This window comes from Cavia porcellus, unplaced genomic scaffold (assembly GCF_034190915.1).
Source record: "Cavia porcellus strain 051 isolate PalLab524CR breed Dunkin Hartley unplaced genomic scaffold, mCavPor4.1 scaffold_28, whole genome shotgun sequence".
Taxonomy (NCBI): Eukaryota; Metazoa; Chordata; class Mammalia; order Rodentia; family Caviidae; genus Cavia; species Cavia porcellus.
Genome location: NW_026947511.1, coordinates 32,041,418 through 32,061,189, shown reverse-complemented (window position 1 = coordinate 32,061,189; position 19,772 = coordinate 32,041,418). Strand labels below are relative to the sequence as shown.

The following is a 19,772-nucleotide window of genomic DNA, read 5'->3' as shown; positions in this document are numbered from 1 at the left end:
CAATCTCAGGTTATGGTGAAAAGACCAATCTCTGTAATGTGATTTTAGACAACAATTAGCTATATAGTAAGACACTGAGTAAAGCACTTTCTTTTCCTGAACTTAATTATAAATGGTAGACAGAGATTATACACTATAATTTAAAACTTTCATTCCTTTATCCCTCAAGAATTCAATAGCAAGTTTAACAAAAGTAACTGAAAAACACCAAGGAAAATAAAAGTGAAGACTAGACACAAAGAAGAGTTTACTGAACATTAACAGTGATTATAAACATGAAGTCTGAAATTCCAAATTCAGACTGGAATTCAGATGCCATGAGTGTCTACAGAGCCGATTCGCTCAGCGCTTTCCCATGGACGACACCAACCTACCTGTTGTCGCCAGTGATGCATGCAGCACAAGTTCCCGTTGGCTGCTCACTCTGCTCGTAGTAATGAGCGTCCACGTGGGCTTCGGCAGCTTTTTTTTTCAGGATCTCCCCAAATTTATCTATCCCAATGCAACCAAAAAATGTTGCCGCTTTGTGTGGCTGCTGAATCATCCACTGCAAAGAGGAACAAATGGTCAGAAAAATGGTACAGATAGCTAGCTCAGCATTCTGACATGGATAGAGATGTGGCCGTGAAAGAGATGTGTTGTGAGAAATGGAATTTCAATTCTGCACTACCCCTTATGATAACAGACTGGACAGCACCAACCATGCAAAATCTTATTTCACTACACTGTGGGAGAAAGAGAACAATGATTAAGGACTCAGACGTGAAAGGCACACAGCCCTTCAGTCAAATACTGGCTTGACAGAGGAAAATAAGACCAAGTGCCAATATAAGCAGTCAGTATTGTCATCAAGTCCCCAGGATCTACTTGGAAGACTATCTGGTTTCAAGCTTGCCTCTGGCACTTACGAGTTGTATGAGTAAGACTATCCTACTTCTGTAAAATGGGGCTATAATTATAAAATACTTCGTAAGATTGTTGAAAATTAATTGAAGTAATATATATTCATTGTTGAGATCAGTACCCAATACATAATAAAAGATATATTAGCTGCCATCAGGAAATAAATGTTGAAATTCCTCCATTACAAATCAATGACTACCCACACAAAATCAATCAAATAATGATCTCAAAAATGGATTAATAGAAATATTCTGCAGGTTTTGTTATACTTTCATTAAACATTTCAGCAGAGGAAACTGGCTGACATTCTGCCTATTTTTTATATCAGGGCACAGACTGATGTGAGAATTTTACCTTTTTTTTGGTGGTACCGGGGATTGAACTCATGACCACTGAGTTAAATCTCCAGCTTCTGAGAACTTTACTTTTGATAAGTGCTATTCACTCAAAAATCAGTCAATTTAAAAATCAAGAGTTTCTTTTAGAGACAAATAGAAGTCATGTTCATTCCTTCAGACACTAAGATTTTTAAGTTATTATTCCTCTGTTTACAAAAATGAGTCAGTTGTGCACGGGGCACATGTCTGCAATCCCATCACTTTGGGAGGTCGAGGCAAAAGGATTCAAGTTCCAGCCCCAGCCCAGACTGGGCAATTTAGCAATGTATGGAGACCCTAAGAGAAAGAAAAGAAAAGAAAAGAAAAAGAAAAAAGAGGGAGGGAGGGAGGAAGGGAGAGCGGGAGAGAGGGAGAGAGAGGGAGGGAGGGAGACAGAGAGAGAAAGCGGAAGGGAAAAAAAGAGCTACAGCTACGGATGTGGCTCCATGTGAAAGGTCCTGGGTTTGATCCCCAATACCGCCACCCAAACTTGCTTCCAGAATGCAATGTGTCACAATATTTAATCAATGGGGTTCTTATCATTTTGACATTCAATCACTAAACATTTAATACATGTCTAGTAAGCGATAAAAAGATGAAAACGACAATTATCTTAATACAATGTCACATCACTATATTTTCAGAGTCCCCGGGAAAGCGACTCAACCTCTTTATAACCTGGATTATGTGCCTTTTAGCTAAAATAAACTATCCAACTTCGTCCTGTTTACATACACATGGTATATCCTTTAAAGCCTCTCTAACTTCTGCTCTGGCTATGAGGTGAATCAGGGTCCAGAATGCCTTTGTACTAGAAAATAAAACCAAAGCGAAATAACTAGAGAATTTTCAGGCACTGGATAACAGGCAGGGCAGGACTGTGATCTCTGACAGGAGGGACAGGAGGTGAGCCTGACACTATGCAGGCCCTGCCAGGAGGCAGTTTCCAGGCAGTGGTGCAGGAAGAAGCAGCCCAGAGGCAGCCGGCCTTCTCACCCAAATGAAGAGACAGAGCTAAGTATTATTAGGACAGTCAGGGAACCAGAAACTATGAAAAAGAATTTCAGACAGGAATGAGCTGAAATCGTTTAATTTATCCTAGACGTTTAGCAGGATGCAACCTGCTTAAGGAACACATGAAATATAAATGAATCTATACAACTGCTCTAGAATTAAAAAGTGAGTCAAAGTCTCCGGATTCCACATCAATACACAAAAATCCAAAGTAAATGATCAATAATCATTGAAAATGAAAATTTTTAAAAATAGTATTTAAAATAGCATCAAAAACTATGTTAAGAAAAAACTTAAGCAAATACATGCAATAACTATACACAGAACAGTACAAAATACAGTTGAAGGAAAAAATCTGTGCGTGGAAAACTATTCTATATACATGGATTAGAAAACCCACTATTTTTAAAATTTTTGTTTTTTAAAATTTATTTTTAATTGACAATACTGTTAATATTTATGGGCTTAATATTTTTTAGATGTTAATTCTTTTCAAATTGATACATAAATTCAATGTAATTTGAATCAAAATTTCAATGGCTCTTCGAGGACATTAAAAAGCTAACTGTACAATCAATACTACAAAGAAAAGGAGGAAAAATAGTCCAAAGTTAGGAGGTGCAGGATTGTAACAGAAATTAAGCCTCAGTTTCTTCAGATAAAAATTATGGAGCTTGCAAGGATAGAGTATGAGAATTAGACTGACAAGACTTAACATCATTCTGCTTGATACAAGGAACAGTTATTACATTTGGATCACTGTTCTACAGAGAATGGAAGAACTCTACCTTTATCCAGTTAACCGTACTTAACTGGATAAAGGAAAACCAGAGACATAATTGGTAACCTCAAATAAATGAATTAGTTTAATTCAACTTAATAGAAACTGTGCACACAGACTGTTAGTAGACAACACTGAGAGGAGAGATTAATTATCCGTGAGGGGATAAGAAAAGGCTTCTAGAGATAAATCAAATTATGAGCTGGTCTCTGAAGGATAACTATGATTTATCAAAAAAAATGGTTAAAATAAGAAAAAAAGGCAGAAGTACACACCATAGCACACATTTCTTCTCTGTTTTAAGAATTTTATTGTGGTGCCCTAAGGCAGAAGAAATTCCATTTGTTAAGTAGTGAGTTCCAATCTGAAGTACAGTACTTACCAACTAGCAATTTAGTGTTTATTGAGCACAAAAAAAAATCCAAAATCTTGGAATCAGAGTGATTACCACTTTCATTTCTGGCTCCAACTTTAGTTTTCATAAAGAAACTGCCAAAACCCCACTTCTGCAAATTATATATGATGTCATGGAATGTTTCAATGTTTTATTTATATATATATATATATATATATATATAAAATATATTATACCCATATATAGGTAGTATAGTTAGGTAGGTATATATAATATAATATAATATTGTTACATAATATAATATTGAAATGTTCCATGGCATCATATGTAATATTAATACTTAATATTATATAGCAATAGATATTTATTATATATAACAGTATACTATTAAAACTAAGATAACTAGAACTAGAAGTTCATGCTGCGGTGGTAGATGTCACTGTCGCATCTGAAAGTTTACATATATTGTGGACTCCCTGAGGTTTGCCACAGCATCCCACTGGCCCTCAGGAATACAAAGATGGGGAAATGACAGTGTAGAGTTAGTAAAAACAATGAAAAAGAGCACTAGAAGAAAACAGGGGTATAATGACAGAGCAACCTAATGGGAAGGGTAAGCCTAGGATAGATAATTAAATTTCATCGTAAGAAATTTGGGCAGCATTCTGTAGGGAAAAGGAAGCATAGAAGTTTTTTGAGCAAGGGTGGAATTCTAAGAAATGATATTTATTAAGAGAAGTAACCAGGAAAAAAATTACAACTGAATTTAAGTAAGTACTGAACAAATGAGATATTAAGTTTCACACTGAGAATTTTTTCACATATGGAAAGATTTCGGCTAATATGTACTTCATCTTCCACATGAATGTCTTCTTCATCACCTAAATGCATCATTAAAGACAGTGTAAGTGGCAGTGATACTGAGGACCCAGTAACTTCTAACATAATACCACGCGCTTTAATTCGATTCATGGCTGAGCGATGAAGAATGGCACCTAAATAGTAAAATGTTTGCAAGACAAGCCAAAGACAGGGAACTTGACACCAGAAAACCAATGAGGCATTTAGGAAAACTGTGAAGCACAACTAAAAGAAATGAAATGTCAAAACTGGGAAACAGCAGCAAGCACACTGCACAGGGTGACGAGGAAATCAAAACTGAAGCAGGCTGTTTAGAAACACAGCACACAGCACGTCACATGTCAAACCTGTGGTCTACCTTTCAAAAATCTTACAATAAAGTGTTTTTAAAGGTTAGTTTTGTTACGTAACACATTAACTCCACGTTAAATGTAGCCCCAAACAATTCCTCATCACTCAAATAAAACGTGGGGGGCACAGGATGGATATGCCTGATAGTCTGAGTTTTTCCTCAGTAACTACTATACTCTGTCTCCTTCCTCACAAAACAATTCAATTTCCTCTGCTGGCAAGATTCCTATTAATAAAAGCTTCTTAACAATCCTTATAGTATCTCCAACAATGGTGTGTGTGTGTGTGTGTGTGTGTGTGTGTGTGTGTGTGTGTGATTTGAATCTTTTTCTTAGAACTGACTTTGGGAAACATGCATAGTAGAAAAAACATAAATTTTAGACTCAGATGTATGCAAATTTCTCTAGCCTTGTGTGGGCAAACAGCCTACTCTGTCACAAATTGCTTCTTGCAGAAATATTGCAAAGATCAAATAAGATAATACAAGAAAAATGCCTACAGCAATTGTTGCTACTGATGATAAGAGGGTACTACAAGAAACAACTGAGATAAGAGGAAAAAATATTTTAGAGTATCTTCATCCAATTCACTCTACTAACATTTCTGATCATCTGCTATTTGACATTAATGTAATTAGTAGTGGAGATAAAGCAGCTTGTCTCTAAATGTTCTCTTTAGGCTTCTTTCTTGTTCTTCCTTTAGTGTTCCTCAGGCCTGAATCTAAGAATTACCTGCTCTCTATATACAGTGCTTCTCTAGTCTGGTCTAGACTAGTTGGTCTAGTCTAGTCTAGTCTAGTCTGGTCTGCCCTAGTCAAATCTAATGTAATCTAATTTACTTCAGTGATTTCCGTGACCATTTGTATGATCAGACCTTTCACCTTTAATTTTAATTTAGATTTGTCATCAAAAGACTGACCCAAATACCTTATTTTTCCTGAGTGACACATTTCTGCCTCAATTTCCATTATGTTATTTGCATAAGGCTAGCATTTCCTCTCAGTTAATACTACTACAAAAGCTCCTTTTAAATTGAAATATATTCATATAATATGAAATTCACTACCTTTAACTGTTGAGTTGGTTCTTGTCAATGGACACAGTTGTGTGGCCACAGTTGTGCCATCACCACCACCACTATTTTACACCAGGATATTCCCATTATTTCAAGAAATCTGAACACATTAACATTCTTCCCCATTCTCCCAATATCCACTTGCCTGTTTATAAAAGCTTCATAGCTTACCTTTCTGCCTTCAGACTGGTTTTCCCCAACTCACTCCATTTGGAGTGATCTTCCTATACTGTCCTCTGAGGGATACCCAAATCTCCTATGCAAAGTTCAAAGACAACTTTATGTTGGGACCATCAACTGTTTCTCTGAATTCATTCTATGGTAAGAACTATCTGTTTTTCTGAGACTGGGTCTCCCTGTGTAGTTCAGGCTGGCCGTGGACTCACGATGCAGCCCAACCTGATCTCTAACCAGTGGCGTCTTCTTGCCTCATCCTCCCACAGGCTGGGATTATAGGTGTGCATACTCTGCCAGGCTTGTAGGAACCTTCTTGAATGCAGTATTTCATTTCTGTTTCCTATTTTTTCTAGCTTCTTTCTTAGGTTTTACATCTAAATTTCTTTTGACAGGTGGTAACTGGGGCTCAAACTCACGACCTTGTGCTTGCCAGCCGCTCATCTAAATTTCTTAGGCAAGCTTTTCTTGAGTGTTAGACTAGATGTCAATAAGCTGCCACAGCAAATGGTGTCATTCTTAATATAAATTTTACTCTATTTAATTACAATTTCATGTTCAAACAGACGATCTGAAATCTTTGAAAAGAGATGCTGGGTGTATTTCAAATTTAAAAGACACTAAGGTATGGTGCACACCTGTAATCCCAGCACTTAGGAGCCTGAGGCATGAATAATGCTGTGAGTTCCAGTCCAGCCTGAACTACATAACAAGACCCTGTCTCAAAAAGCAAAAAAAGAAAGAAACAAAAAGCAAAATCACAATGGCTGCTACATTCTATGCACTTTAACATATATTCTGCTAGTGAGCGAACCGGAAAGTCATGGTAATCTCTTCAGAAAGCTTAGGGTTTACGGATATATAACATCTACAGACCAAAGCACATTACTGTGTGTCATGTGAGATACACATACACAGTAGCAGCTGTGGCAGCAACTGTTCAGATGCCTGGCAGTGGCCAAAGCATACTTTCTAAGAGAAACATGAAAAAGGATCAGGGCTGACATTTCACTGTCACAGGGTACGGACACAATGCCACCATGGCACTTACTGAATGTTTCAAGCTGAAATAATTTGAGAAACAGTAAGGCAAGAAAGACTGTCTCATTCCTCCCTCACGTGAGAGGTGCTTCCTAACTCCTGGAACAAAGAAATACCCTGGCGTTTCAAGATGAGGGGACACTGAGATGCATCAGAACAGAGGCCTTGGGTAAATTTTCCCCAGTTTACCATTCTTAAACTATGCCTCCGCAGGTTTCATCAACACTAGTTAGTATAAAAACTCATAGGTTTAACTGCTTCTTCAGTCTTCATTTCCTTAAGAACCTCATATCATTTAAAACATAGATTGAATAAATTTACATTTTTTCTTTTGTTAATCTGTTTTTTGTTTGTAATCCCAACATTTGGTAGGCGGAGGCAGTAGTATCCCTGTGAGTTCAAGGCCAGCCTGTGCTACATAGTGAGTCTGAGGCCAGTCTAAAACTACATGGCAAGATTCTGTCTCAAAAAAAAAAAAAAAAAGAAAAAAAAATTTTTTGTCATTTATAAGAGGGGCTCTAGGTGAGAATTTAGAAGGAAGAAAGGAAGCTAGGCATGGTAGTCCATGCCTGTAATTCTAGCACCCTGAAAGGTCAAGGCAAAAGGGTTACAAGTTTGGGCTCAGGCTGGGCAACTTAGTGAGAGCCTGCCTAAAAATAAAAAAGGTCAGGTGATGTAGATCACCGTGAAGGCCCTATTTTCAATCTCCATAAAAGAGAGAGAGAGAGAGAGAGAGAGAATGATGCTTTTCCTTCCTATAACAAGTATAAAGAGTGTTAGGGGACATACAGGTTTTGAGTGGGACAGGTAATTTTCAAAAACAAGAGAGGAGGAAAAGAGAGGTGAGGAGAGAAGATGAGAAGAGAGGAGAGAGGAAGAACATGAGAACAGAAAGGAGGGAAAAAGAGAGACAGATGAAATAGGGAAACCAAATCTAAAAATATAGTCAGAGTTCCAAAGAGGATTTGATACTTTTAAATACAAAGATGAGTAAGAAGAAGTCTCAGAATCAAAGCATACTATCTCTTCTTTGAATCTGTATTATAAAAGGATGGTATTTTCTAAAGCCCACCCAAAAAGGATCCTTAGATATATTTTATTTGTAGGTATCATTAATAACATAACCATTATAAAGGTTACAGGTTCAGTGTAAAATCTGGCATGAGGATGGCAGAGACTAAATTGTAATTATTGCGATTGCTACTATGGTATTGTAATTATCGTTGTCAGTATCAACACTGTTGTAACTGTTATTTCTAGGGCAAACTGGTAAACACCTAGAATATTAGAAAAGAACATCAATTTTGTTTTCTGAGATTTGAAGCCCTTCTACAGTCCATAGGTCCCTAACACGGCAAGTTATGTAGAAGAAGAAAGGAGAAACTGATGAAACTTTGAAACTGTAAGGAGACTCCTGATTTATTTTTGAGATGAGGATTCACAGATTTCATCAGGTTGCTAAAAGGGTGTCAGCCATCCATTTCAAGGGGTGCAGAGGGACAGAAGAACACAGACGCAGCCATGGGGACGCCTTTTTCCTTTCAAGCAAAAGAGCAATAAAGTTATAGGACTGCAATAAATTAACCAAGAAAGTAATTTATCTAAAAAATATTTAACTACATTTTAAAATAGCATGCAAGTTATAGTTTGCCAAAACCTTATCTGAAACTTTCACTGAATTAATTTCTTAAGATTAACAAAAATAGGTAGCCTGGATTTATCTCTAAAAATCTCCAAAACTAGATGATAAGAAACTATATAGCACCTGGTGTTATGTTATAATAGGCTTTACATTTTTATTAAATCTGACTTTCCACAGAAAGCCTTGAAACATCAAGATTTCTATCAAATAGCCAACACAGATTCTATTGCTATGTTCTCCCAAGACAGAAAAAAGACTCATTACTTGCTTTTAATTTTTTTTATTAGTACATAAAGAAGTTAAGCTTTTCTTTTAAATTGGAATAGATGGCATCTCTCAAGGACAAATTTGATTTGCACAAATTTCATTCATCTACATCTTCATAACTTAAAAATCATCATCATTTTCCCTGGCATTTCACAACGCTAACACTAAGAAAATTTACAAAATGTAAACCACAGATATGGCCAAAACATAGTATGATTAGCAAAATATGAGTTACAAGCAACAGTAAGAGCTGAATTAAATTTCTGGCACTGTACGGTACTTACTATAAATCACTTATTGGGTTAGTGTTTCATTTGCTTTGCTATCTTATTTAACCGGAACCACCAAGATGAAGTAGGTGCTATACTTTAATTATTAGAATTTACAGGTGAAAATCAAAGAGGGTGGGCTGGTAGCAGGTTGAATCTGTCTGCTTTTAGGAAATACTTCTTAATCATTATTTAAGATAGAAAAATGAAAGGCAAGCAAAGAAAAGCATACTGGAAGGCGTATGGACAGCCCTCGGGTACAGATCTGATGTGGAACCTTGTCCAGGAATCTCTCTAGCTATCACCATCCTTAATAGTTTGTGTCAGGAAATTACAGTGATGTTCTAAGAGATCCACCCTAGAAAAATATTTTGTACATGAAACAAACAAACAAACAAAAAGAATTATAGAAGTTTACTGTGGCAAACTAAATTCTGAACTGAAAGGTAAGGAAAGGAAGACGTTTTTGGAGAAAAATTGGTGGTCTTTTGAAGTAAGGATAGATATCATTCAGGCACACCTGCCCAGATATTCTAGAAAATCCACAGAGTGTGGTGACTCATAACCAAAGCGAAAACAAAACAAAAATAACTGAAAATTGTCCTTCTTTACTATTTCTAGTATACACTTTGTAAAAAAGCAAAAATCTTTCAAGGCAGTAAACATCTGCCCATGAACACCTATCAGCAGCAACATCAAAAACATAAGGCAAAGGTCAAGTCAAAGTTTATTGACAGTGATGAACTATGACAGCCTCTATTAAATTACCCCTTCCTTCAAGGTGTATTTGATCAATGCAGCAAAGATATTTTCACTCAGTCACATAACAAGCTATTTGTTGAGATTGAAACATCTGGTCACTCTCTCCTAACACTGCAATTTCATGCACAGTTAGCATTAGGGCACATTTCTCCTCGTCTTCTTACAGGGTCCATAAGAGTGGCACATATGGCTGATCATTTCATTCAAAAAGGATTCAATTCAAGGCATTACACACAATCGTCTGTGCTTTATGGTGTTTTAAGTCTACCTGCCATCGTTTTCCATCATCACTGCTGACTGCTGTTCTCTTCTACTATAAAAGCCTGCAAATATGACAGAGTACTTAAAGCTTAACAGCTTTCCTCTCCTGGAGTTAGAAAGCATTTAAGGCAAAGGAATCTATAAAGTGGCAGGTCATTTCCCATTGTCAAGAATGCCCAATACATTAAACTATTTACCATTTTATTTATGGCTTAACAGAGATCTAGTATATATCAGAAAATAATTTTTAATGTGCGATCAAAGGCTTAACCATCTGTATGGCTGAGTTAGAAAAGTATATCCTACCGGCTGTGATTTTAAGTTATAATAAAGAATTTAAAAATAAGGTCATAGACATATTTTAAAGATCAAGAGTATTCAGAATTTTAAAAAATTTGATGAAGAACAAGTTTATATTAGAGAAAACAGAGATGCTACAATTTTATCAGTTCCATATGCTGAAAAGTTTCCACTTGAAATTCATGCATTTGTTGTCATGGTAACAGAACCCTTTCTTACAGTAGTAAACCTGAACTCACACCATAGATTTCTCCTTTTTCTTCTTTTGGGATAATAGCTTTAAGGGAAAATGGGTGGGGTAGTGAATATTTTTAAAGCTACTGTTTTATAGTCTCTTTGATGTATCTTCCTGACACTATGACTGTACGAATACAGTAATCTAAAATTTAAGGATTTGTCTAGACATTAACAGTTAAGTGGATTTGAATAATGAAATATTCTTATGATAAAGAATCATTTATGCAAAAAGGGGGGGGCAGGGATTTAGCTCAGTGCCATAAGCACCTGCCTGGTAAGCACAAAGTTATGAGTTCAATCCCCAGCACCAAACAAAAACAAAAACAAAAGAGAATCATTTATGATAACCTGGCAATAAGCCATAAAAAATGGCTGATTAAGGAATGCAAATAGCAAAATAACAAAGATGAACTGAAACCTAAGTTAGGTATAATGTCCCATAGCAACTCTAGCATAGAAACACTTTGTTAGTCTAGTTGTCAGTTTTTTTTCCAGTTTGCATCCCCGTGACAGCAAAGTATGTGATCCATTCTCAATAAATATCGCTGAACTATACTGACAAGTCAGGCATGACCCTTGTGCCATAGAGATTACAAATAAAACACCAAATAAGATGTAAAGCAAATAAAATAAATCCATTAAATGGAGAAATTAAATAATAATAAAATGAAGGATGGGGAGAAGCAGTGAGGAGAGTCCACCTGTACCTCCCTCTACCCCAACTCGTAAACACCTGAATGTGACACAGGCTGAGATAATGATAACAGAGAAGCAACCTGACCTTGCTGTTGTTTGACTGACTTTGCAGGCCTGGGGCCAGTGGCCTGAGAACTATTTAGAGGATAACAATATGCAATGTAGTAATGATTGTGGACTTCCTACTGTCCTATTAGTTTTGTTTTGTTTCATTTTACTGTTTTTACTTCCTTTAAAAAAAACTAAAAAAAAAGGAATGGAGGAAAAACCAAAGGGCTGAGGTCAACAGGTTAGAGGAGAAAAGGAAGGAAACTGCTTCCAAGAGGCCCAAGATCATAAAAGTTGACATAATATATGGAAATTAAAAACTAGGTGGGCATGCTGGCGCATGCTTGTAACCTCTGCACTCTGGAGGCTGAGGAAGAGACTGTCATGATTTCAAGGCCAGCCTGGGCTACACAAGTGAGTTCAAGGCCAGCCTGCATTACATAGCGAAAGCCCATCTCACAAATGAAAACAACAAAACAAACCAAACCCCAAAAACTAGACAAGAAGTGAGTCTAGAATTTGGAGGACTTTCCAAACCAAAAGAAGAGCCAGCGTAATGTTTCTTTTTTTTGGTCTTTTTCCTTTTTATCGGTACCGGGGATTGAACTCACGACTGCCTGCTTGCAAGGCAGGCGGCATTGTTTCTGAGGCAGGGAAGGCAGGTACATTAAAATAACAACAAAACAGGAGGGGTATTATTTTTGTAATTCCCGCACTTAGGCTGAGGCAGGAGGATTACAAGCTCTATTCTAACCTGGACAACTTAAGACTCTGTCTCAAAAATTTAAAAAAAAATTGGGCCATGACACGCTTCTCTAGGAGAACCAACAGCCCCAAAAGAACCAACAGCTCCAAATAACACCCACTTAAGAGAACCCAAAATGCTACCCTTCCTCTCCAGGTCTCCCTTTCATGGGGGCAACTTTCCTCAGGGGGCCATCTATACTCAGCGCCATGCTGATTCAGTTCAGTAGGTGTTTCAGTTGACCACTAGTTTTTAATCCACCACAGGCAGAGAGAGAGAAAAAGAGAGAAAGAGGGAGACAGACAGACACAGAGACAGACAGGGAGACACAGAGACACCAGCCAACCAGAGAGGGCTAACAGTGTTGTCATGGCCTACTCAGGAGACTGTTAAAACACTGGGTTGGTGACACCACATAATTTTTAAATTTACTTTTTCTTTGGCACCAGGAATCAAACTCTCGACCTTTCCCTTACTAGGCATGTGCTTATGCCACTGAGCTATATTTCTGGCCATGATACTACATTTTGTAAAGTGGGTTGGGGTCAAGCAGCCATGTGATAAAACCATTTCAGGAACATAATGCAACAGTGTAGGGAAAACTATCACCAAAGGGTTACTAAACAATTCTCCATTGATGTCTCTCATCTCCATAGGACTTCTATGAGATTTTACTGTGCATAGTTACTTTAAGATGTTTCTATAGCAAAAAACCTGAGGGATGAAGATACTGTGTTCTTCAGAGTGAAGGTTAGGCAGCTTCCCAAGAACTTCAGTGAGGGAACAGGGGCTTCTTAATTTTAGGGTTTCTCAGCTGTGATACAAACTGTGAACAAAGCTCCACCTGGGTTCACCTAGCACTGCTCAGCTGACCGTGGAGGAAGCAGAACCAATGGAATAATAAAGCTCATGCTGTCTGCAATGCCTTGAGTAATAAACTCCTCTGTCTCTGACCAGGAGACACTTGTCCTCCGTCAGCACCTACAAAACTGGCACGCTAATTTGTTAGCTTGCAAGATATTTCACAGTTATTTACAAAAAGAAGAGAACAAGACCGAACAATCTATTACCAGTCTGTCCAACATTATAGGAAAGAGAAGAGGTCTCAACAGTAAGAAATCAAAGCAAAGGATTCAAGAAAGACTTTGGGAGGTGGCATTGACAAGCCCTGGGCCTGAGGAGGTGTGAGAGGGGACGTGAAGGCTGAGTGTACCTGGGTCTCTAATTGGATGACAGGTGGATGTCTATGCCATCAGTGGGGAAAGGTAATGTGAGACAGAGGGGAAACATATTGTGAACATCCAGAGAAAGGAGAGATGAATTCAAACACATCAAATGCTAAGGCTGTCCATGTAGGGAAATCTACTGGAACACTGGTTTGTGGTTTACAGATAAAAGTCACAAAGAGAGGAAAGCATTGGGAAACGGATTTTCAAAATAGGTGTGTAGGCCCTGAAACAACTTTAAGAATTTATCAGGGGAACTCTGTGGCCAAGCAAGTTTTTTTCTGGTTTGGGTTTTTGAGACAGGGACTTACTATGCAGTTCAGGCTGAACTTGAACTCACTACATAGCCCCGCCTGGCTCGAACTCACAGCAATCCTCCTGCTTCAGCCTCCTGAGTGCTGAGATTACAAGTGTGCGCCACCACGCCTGGCCCAATTAAGGTTTTGCAATAGTATTAGGATACTGTTGGCATGTTTCACTGTGTTGACGTGTGCTTTCACACTATAACTTCAATAGTGGGTAAAGCTCATAGTTAAGAAAGAATAAAGGAAACAGAATCAAGCTACACCTGGCACAGACTCAATTCTTCATACTTACATTAAAAGGATGTTAACTTATTTGAAGCAGCAAAAATTCATGGAGTTTTTTAATTAAATATTGAGTGTGAAATACATGTGCTGTGTGAAAAAATGGGAGATATGAATGAAGTGCAATGGTTTCCTGAGGAAAAGAACTTGTGCAGTAGTTTCTGCATGAACTAGCTGCTTTTTTCATGGAAAACTATTTTTATTTGAAATAATGACTGACAGACAAATGATAGTTATTCAGACTGAGACATTTGGCAGACATTTTCTTGAAAATGAAAAAAGTAAGCCTGTCACTTGGAAAAAATGTCAGGATTTATTGCTAATAATAAAATTTGAGCTTTCAAATGAAAATTGTAATTGTGTAAACCTCACATTCTCCACAGTGAGATTCTCAATACTTAAAGACTATTTTTCTTGAGATTGGTAGTGATGTTGACAAATGAGATATTTTACAGCATTTGCAGGATCTGCATTATTTAATGAATGAAAACTTTGCAAGTGACTGATTTATCACGGTAAAAATATCACATATGGGCACAATGCCCATTCAAAACACTGAACAGACTAATGGGTATGTATTTTATTTAATAGCTTTGTTAACTACCACACAACCATGGACTTACATTGTACAATTCAGTGGTGTTCAGTATGTTCAAAGAGTCATGCAAAAATTAAAGTATTTTTCAATACTCTAAAAGAAAACCTTTAGTTTTAGTCATCCTACCCAAACACTCCCATTCCTACAAACTCCAGGCAAACACTAACCGATTTTCCATTTCTAAATATTCATATTCAAGATATTTCATAGACACACAATCATGAACTTTGTGTATTTTTGTGACTGGCTTCTTTTGCTTAGCATAGTTTTTCACAGTTCTTGCATGTTGTATGCATCATTCCTTTAAGAGCAAATAATATTCTAGTATGTAGACATTACAAATTTTATTTATTCATTTGCTGGTAGATGTGGATTTTTCTGAATTTTAGGCTCTTTATGAATAATGCTGCTATAAACATTTGTGTACACATTTTTGTGTGATCATTTATTTTCATTTCCCTCATGTATCTGCTCAACAGTAGACTTTGCAGGTAGGTAACATAACAACTCCATATTCAAATAGGAGATACACTCACAGTATTTTCTTTTCTTTTTTTTTTTTTTTTGTGGTTTTCATTTTTATCGGTACCAGGGATCGAACTCATGACTGCCTGCTTGCAAGGTAGGCGCTTATGCCACTGAGCTAAATCCCCAGCCCCTACAGTATTTTCTTTTATCTTTTTCTTTTTTTTTGTCTATTGTTTAGGTGGTACTAGGCATCAAACTCTCAACCTCATGCTTGCCAAGCCGGCGCTTATACCACTGAGCTAAATCCCCAGCCCTCAGAGTATTTTCCAAAAGAAGCTGCACCATTTAGATCCCACCAGTAATACACAAGGGCTCCAGTTTCTTCATATACTTGCCCCAAAATGCTGTCATTCTGATTACAACCAATTACCTCACCATGGTTGTTAATTCTATCATTTTGGCAGCTAATGGTGCCAAACGTCTTCTCATTAGCTCACTGGTCATCTGTAAACTTTTTTCTAGAGAAAGAAATAGCTATGTTAATTCTTTGCCACTTACAAATTGGGTAATGAAGCTGGGCATGGTGGTGCACACCTGTAATCCCAGCACTCTGGAAGGCTGAAGTAGAAGGGTCACAAGTTCGAACCCAACACAGGCAGCTTAGATACTTCAGAAAATAAGAAGGATTGGGAATATACTAGAGCTCAGTGTGAAGGGCCGAGGTTCACACCCCAGGGCTGAAAAAACTATATTTCAGTATTGAGTTGTAACAATTCTTTATATATTCGAGATAAAATAGTTATGACTGCAAAAACCCTCCCTTTATTTTAGTGATATGAATTGAACTCAGTGCCTCTTGCATGCTGGTAGGCACACTGCTACTGAGCCAGCCCAAGGTAGTGTTATCTGAAGCACAAACGGTTTTAATTTTGATGAAACTATTTTTTTTTCTCTTATTGCTCATGCTTTTGGTAGCAATATATCTTTTGCCAAATTCAAGGTTGTATGAGTGTATTCCTAACTGTTCCTCTAAGAGCTGTTTTTGCTCCCGCATTGCAGTGTTTGATCCATTTTGAGCCAAGTTTGTGCTTGTGAGGTAAGGATTTAGCTTTCTTCTTTTGCATGTGGACAGGCAGGTACCCCGCTTCCCTTATTGAGAAGACTGTCTTTTCTCTGTGGGGAGCTCTTATCAATAGGGTGTTTACAATAAATATGAAGACTTACCTCTGGATTCCACAATGTCATGCCCTTGGTAAGTATGTCCATCATTATGCCAGTACTACAATGTACTGATCAATGTAGGTGTTTGGTAAGTTTTTAAACTGCAACATCAGAGACTTACAGATTTGTTCTTTTTCAAAGTTGCTCTGGCTACCTACTGGGTCACAGGAATAACCTGAAAATACTGTAATAAAGTTGGGATTTTGATATAAGGTTGCAGATTCATTTAAGAAAGAAGTCATAAAAAATTAAATCTGCCAAAAAATGAATGAGTGTTGTCTTTCTCTTTAGGTTTAATTTCTTTCAACCATATTGTATAGTTTTTAGAAGATATAAGTTTTATACCTTTTTATTATTTTATCAATTTATTTTTCTTGAGATGGTTTAAATTGGGTTGTTTCATAATTTCATTTTTTATTTGTTCACTGGCAAAAGTATAGAAACTAAACTTTCCATCTTAATATAGTATCTGCATCAATTTGCAATGTGATGAGCTTGATTATATTCCTTTTAATAGTTTTTTTAGCAGACTCTTCGGCTTTTTTCATACACAAGATGATTTTACCTACAAAGAGAGATAATAATTATCTTCCCTTCAAGTATTAAAGGTTGCTTTGTAATGATCTACATCACCAGCTCTTTATTTTTGATAAAGGATCTTGATATATAGCCCAGACTAGACTCAAGGTAGTGATACTCCTGCCTTGGCTTCCCTAGTACAGATGTACCGCCCTGCCTAGCTCTCCAATCACCTTCTTCTTCTTCTTCTTTTTTTTTTTTTTTTTTTTTTAGAAGGGGAAGTTATACTGGGGTTTGAATTCAGGGTACTGTGTATGCTGAGCAAGTCTACCACTGAGCTGGATCCTCAGGTCCCCTCTGCCCACCTCCACTGACTTCTGAGGCAGTGTCTTCCTAAATTGTCCAGGCTAGACTGGAACTTTTCATCTTCCTGCCTCAGCCTCCCAAGTAAGCTATGCCACCAGGCCCAGTGTGATATTTTTCCTTCTTTCTTTCCAGTATTGATGGCCTTTTATTCATCCATTTAAGGGGTACAATTAAACAATTTCAGATACCTGCATACTTGTTCAACCATCACCACAGTGAATTTCAGAACATTTTTTGCACACTAAAAAGAAAGCTTGTATCCATTAGCAGTTACTCATTGTCTTGCTATCTCTTCCAGCCCTAGGCCAATTTTTGCAATGTATAAATTTGGTGGATAATTCTTCCTCTCCAAACTCCAAAGTTGTAAGAGTTAGTACATACTTGTAAATGATTTCATTCTGAATTTGTTTTCCTTCATAATGTGTTACTTCATACATTTTATGGCTTGTGTTTAGATGTCCCCCCGGAGCCTCATGCAGTCATAGGTGGGGCTCTTTCAGAAGAGGCTGCCTATAGTGTGTGACTGATTCACAGTTCAGAGACTAAGGGTGGGTGATTACTAAATCAGTCTGCTGATTGGTATGGCATTAGGGTAATCCCAGTGGACACAATATAAGGGACAGAAAGAGGCTTTTCTTGTTCCTTCCCTGCTAGATTTGTGACCTTCTGCCTGCCATGAACTATTCTCTTCTGAAATGCTTGTCTGCCAAACCACTCTGTCTTGGAGCCAGCTGATACTGGATTGAAACCTCTACAAACTGTGAACTAAACAAACCTTTCCTCCTTCCGCTTTGGGTATTGGTTATCTTGTCTCAGCAATGAGAAAACGAACTAAGACAATATGTATAAGTGATTTCATTGTGAATTTTTCATATATATATATATATATATATATATATATATATATATATATAATGGGAATCACACTCAGGACCTTATTCTTGTAAGGCAGGTGCTATGTTGCTGAGATATATCCCTGACCTCATAATATTATTTGAAAAGGAAACATCATGATCAAAAAGCAGTCATCATTTGGGAGGCTGAGGCAGTGAGTTTGACTTCAAACTCCCTGTGAGTTTGAAGTTAGCCTGGACTACATCGTGAATTCAAGGGCAGCCCATACTACATAGTGAGATCCTGTCTTAAAAAATTTTTTTTTGAATTAGCCATTGGTAAGACCAGGCTAAAACTAAGTTTAACTTATCTCTATAATAGTTTTTGTGAGACCATCTTTTTTTTTTTTTTTGGTCTTTTTCATTTTTATCGGTACCGGGGATCGAACTCATGACTGCCTGCTTGCAAGGCAGGTGCTTATGCCGCTGAGCTAAACCTCCAGCCCCCATTGTGAAACTATCTTTAAGTCACCTCAAAATTACTCAATATGATCTTTTAAGAGTTAGGTCAAAGATTCCTAACAACCAATAATTTTCAAACAATCTGTAGCCTAGTCATACATACTCTAGACTCACTTTTAACCACAGTCTACTAAGCCAATTTTATATCAGAAGAAATTAAAGAAATCAAGCAAAAGTATTCAAAATTCTTAAATTTTGGAGTGCTAACTCAAAACCTTAAGTCAAGTTCAATCTCCAGTACCAAAAAGAAAAAAAAAAACCTTAAGTCAGCCAACTGTATTTAAAAAAGAAACAGTATGGTCAAGGTTGTGACTACTGAGAGTAATTTGGCTTTCCTAAGGAATCACAACAATTGTCATCTAAGGTCTTAAAGGAAAAAATTACCTGTACCACAGTCATTAACTTTTGTTTAGCAATACAGTTTTAGAAACTGATTTATCTAGTGAATGAAGATCAAGTTGGGTTCAGAGAACTCATTTAGATTTATATGAACATAAATAAATTCCTTTAGCTTTTTAAACCTATGTATACCACTGATGTATAATTAACAATTTTACTAGATTATTCTGTATTACATCTAAGAAATACACTTGCTTAATTTCATTCAGTAATGTTTTATAGTTTCCAGATTAATTATTTTGTATACTTTCTGTCAGATTTAGTCCCAAGTGTTTGTACTTTTGATATTATGGCATACATTACTTTTAATTAATTTTAACATGAGGGCTGGGAGTACAGCTCAGTGGCAGAGAACCTGACTGGCATGTCTAAGACTCTGTGGTTTGATCTCTACCACCACAAGGTATGAAAAGTTAATTATTAATACTTTGTTGTTAGTATAGAAACCTACACTTGATTTTAAAATATTAACCTTTAAAAAGGTATGGTGGCACATACCTATAATCTCAGAATTCTGGGAAACTAAGTCAGAAGGAGAGCAACTCAGTGACTTAGTAAGACCTTGTCTTAAAATTTGAAAAGGGTGGGGGATGTAGCTCAGTGCCAAGGCCCTGGTTTCCATTCCCACTACTCCAAGACACAAAATAAAATAAAAAAACAGTTCCTGTATTCTGTAAGTACACTAAATACATTCATTAGTTACAGTACTTCTTTCTAGAATCTGTGGTATAATGTGCATAGACCATCACATCCTTCAAGAACAATAACAGATTGGCTTCTGCTTTTCTAATCTGGACCCTTTTCTTTATTGGTAAGATTGGCTAGAAGATCTAATACAATGTTCAACAGAACAGCTTAAAGCAGACCTCTTGTCT

At 37.0% G+C, this 19,772-nt stretch overlaps 1 protein-coding gene across 2 annotated transcripts in view; it reads right to left on the bottom strand.

Annotated features, from left to right (window-relative positions):
* Adk (adenosine kinase) overlaps positions 1-19,772 on the bottom strand; it is a 500,383-nt gene that overhangs the window by 265,842 nt on the left and 214,769 nt on the right. For both annotated transcript variants that reach the window (XM_063238694.1, XM_063238695.1), the window contains exon 5: positions 375-547. In XM_063238694.1, coding sequence (XP_063094764.1) covers positions 375-547 — 173 coding nt within the window. The remainder of the gene's footprint in view (positions 1-374; positions 548-19,772) is intronic.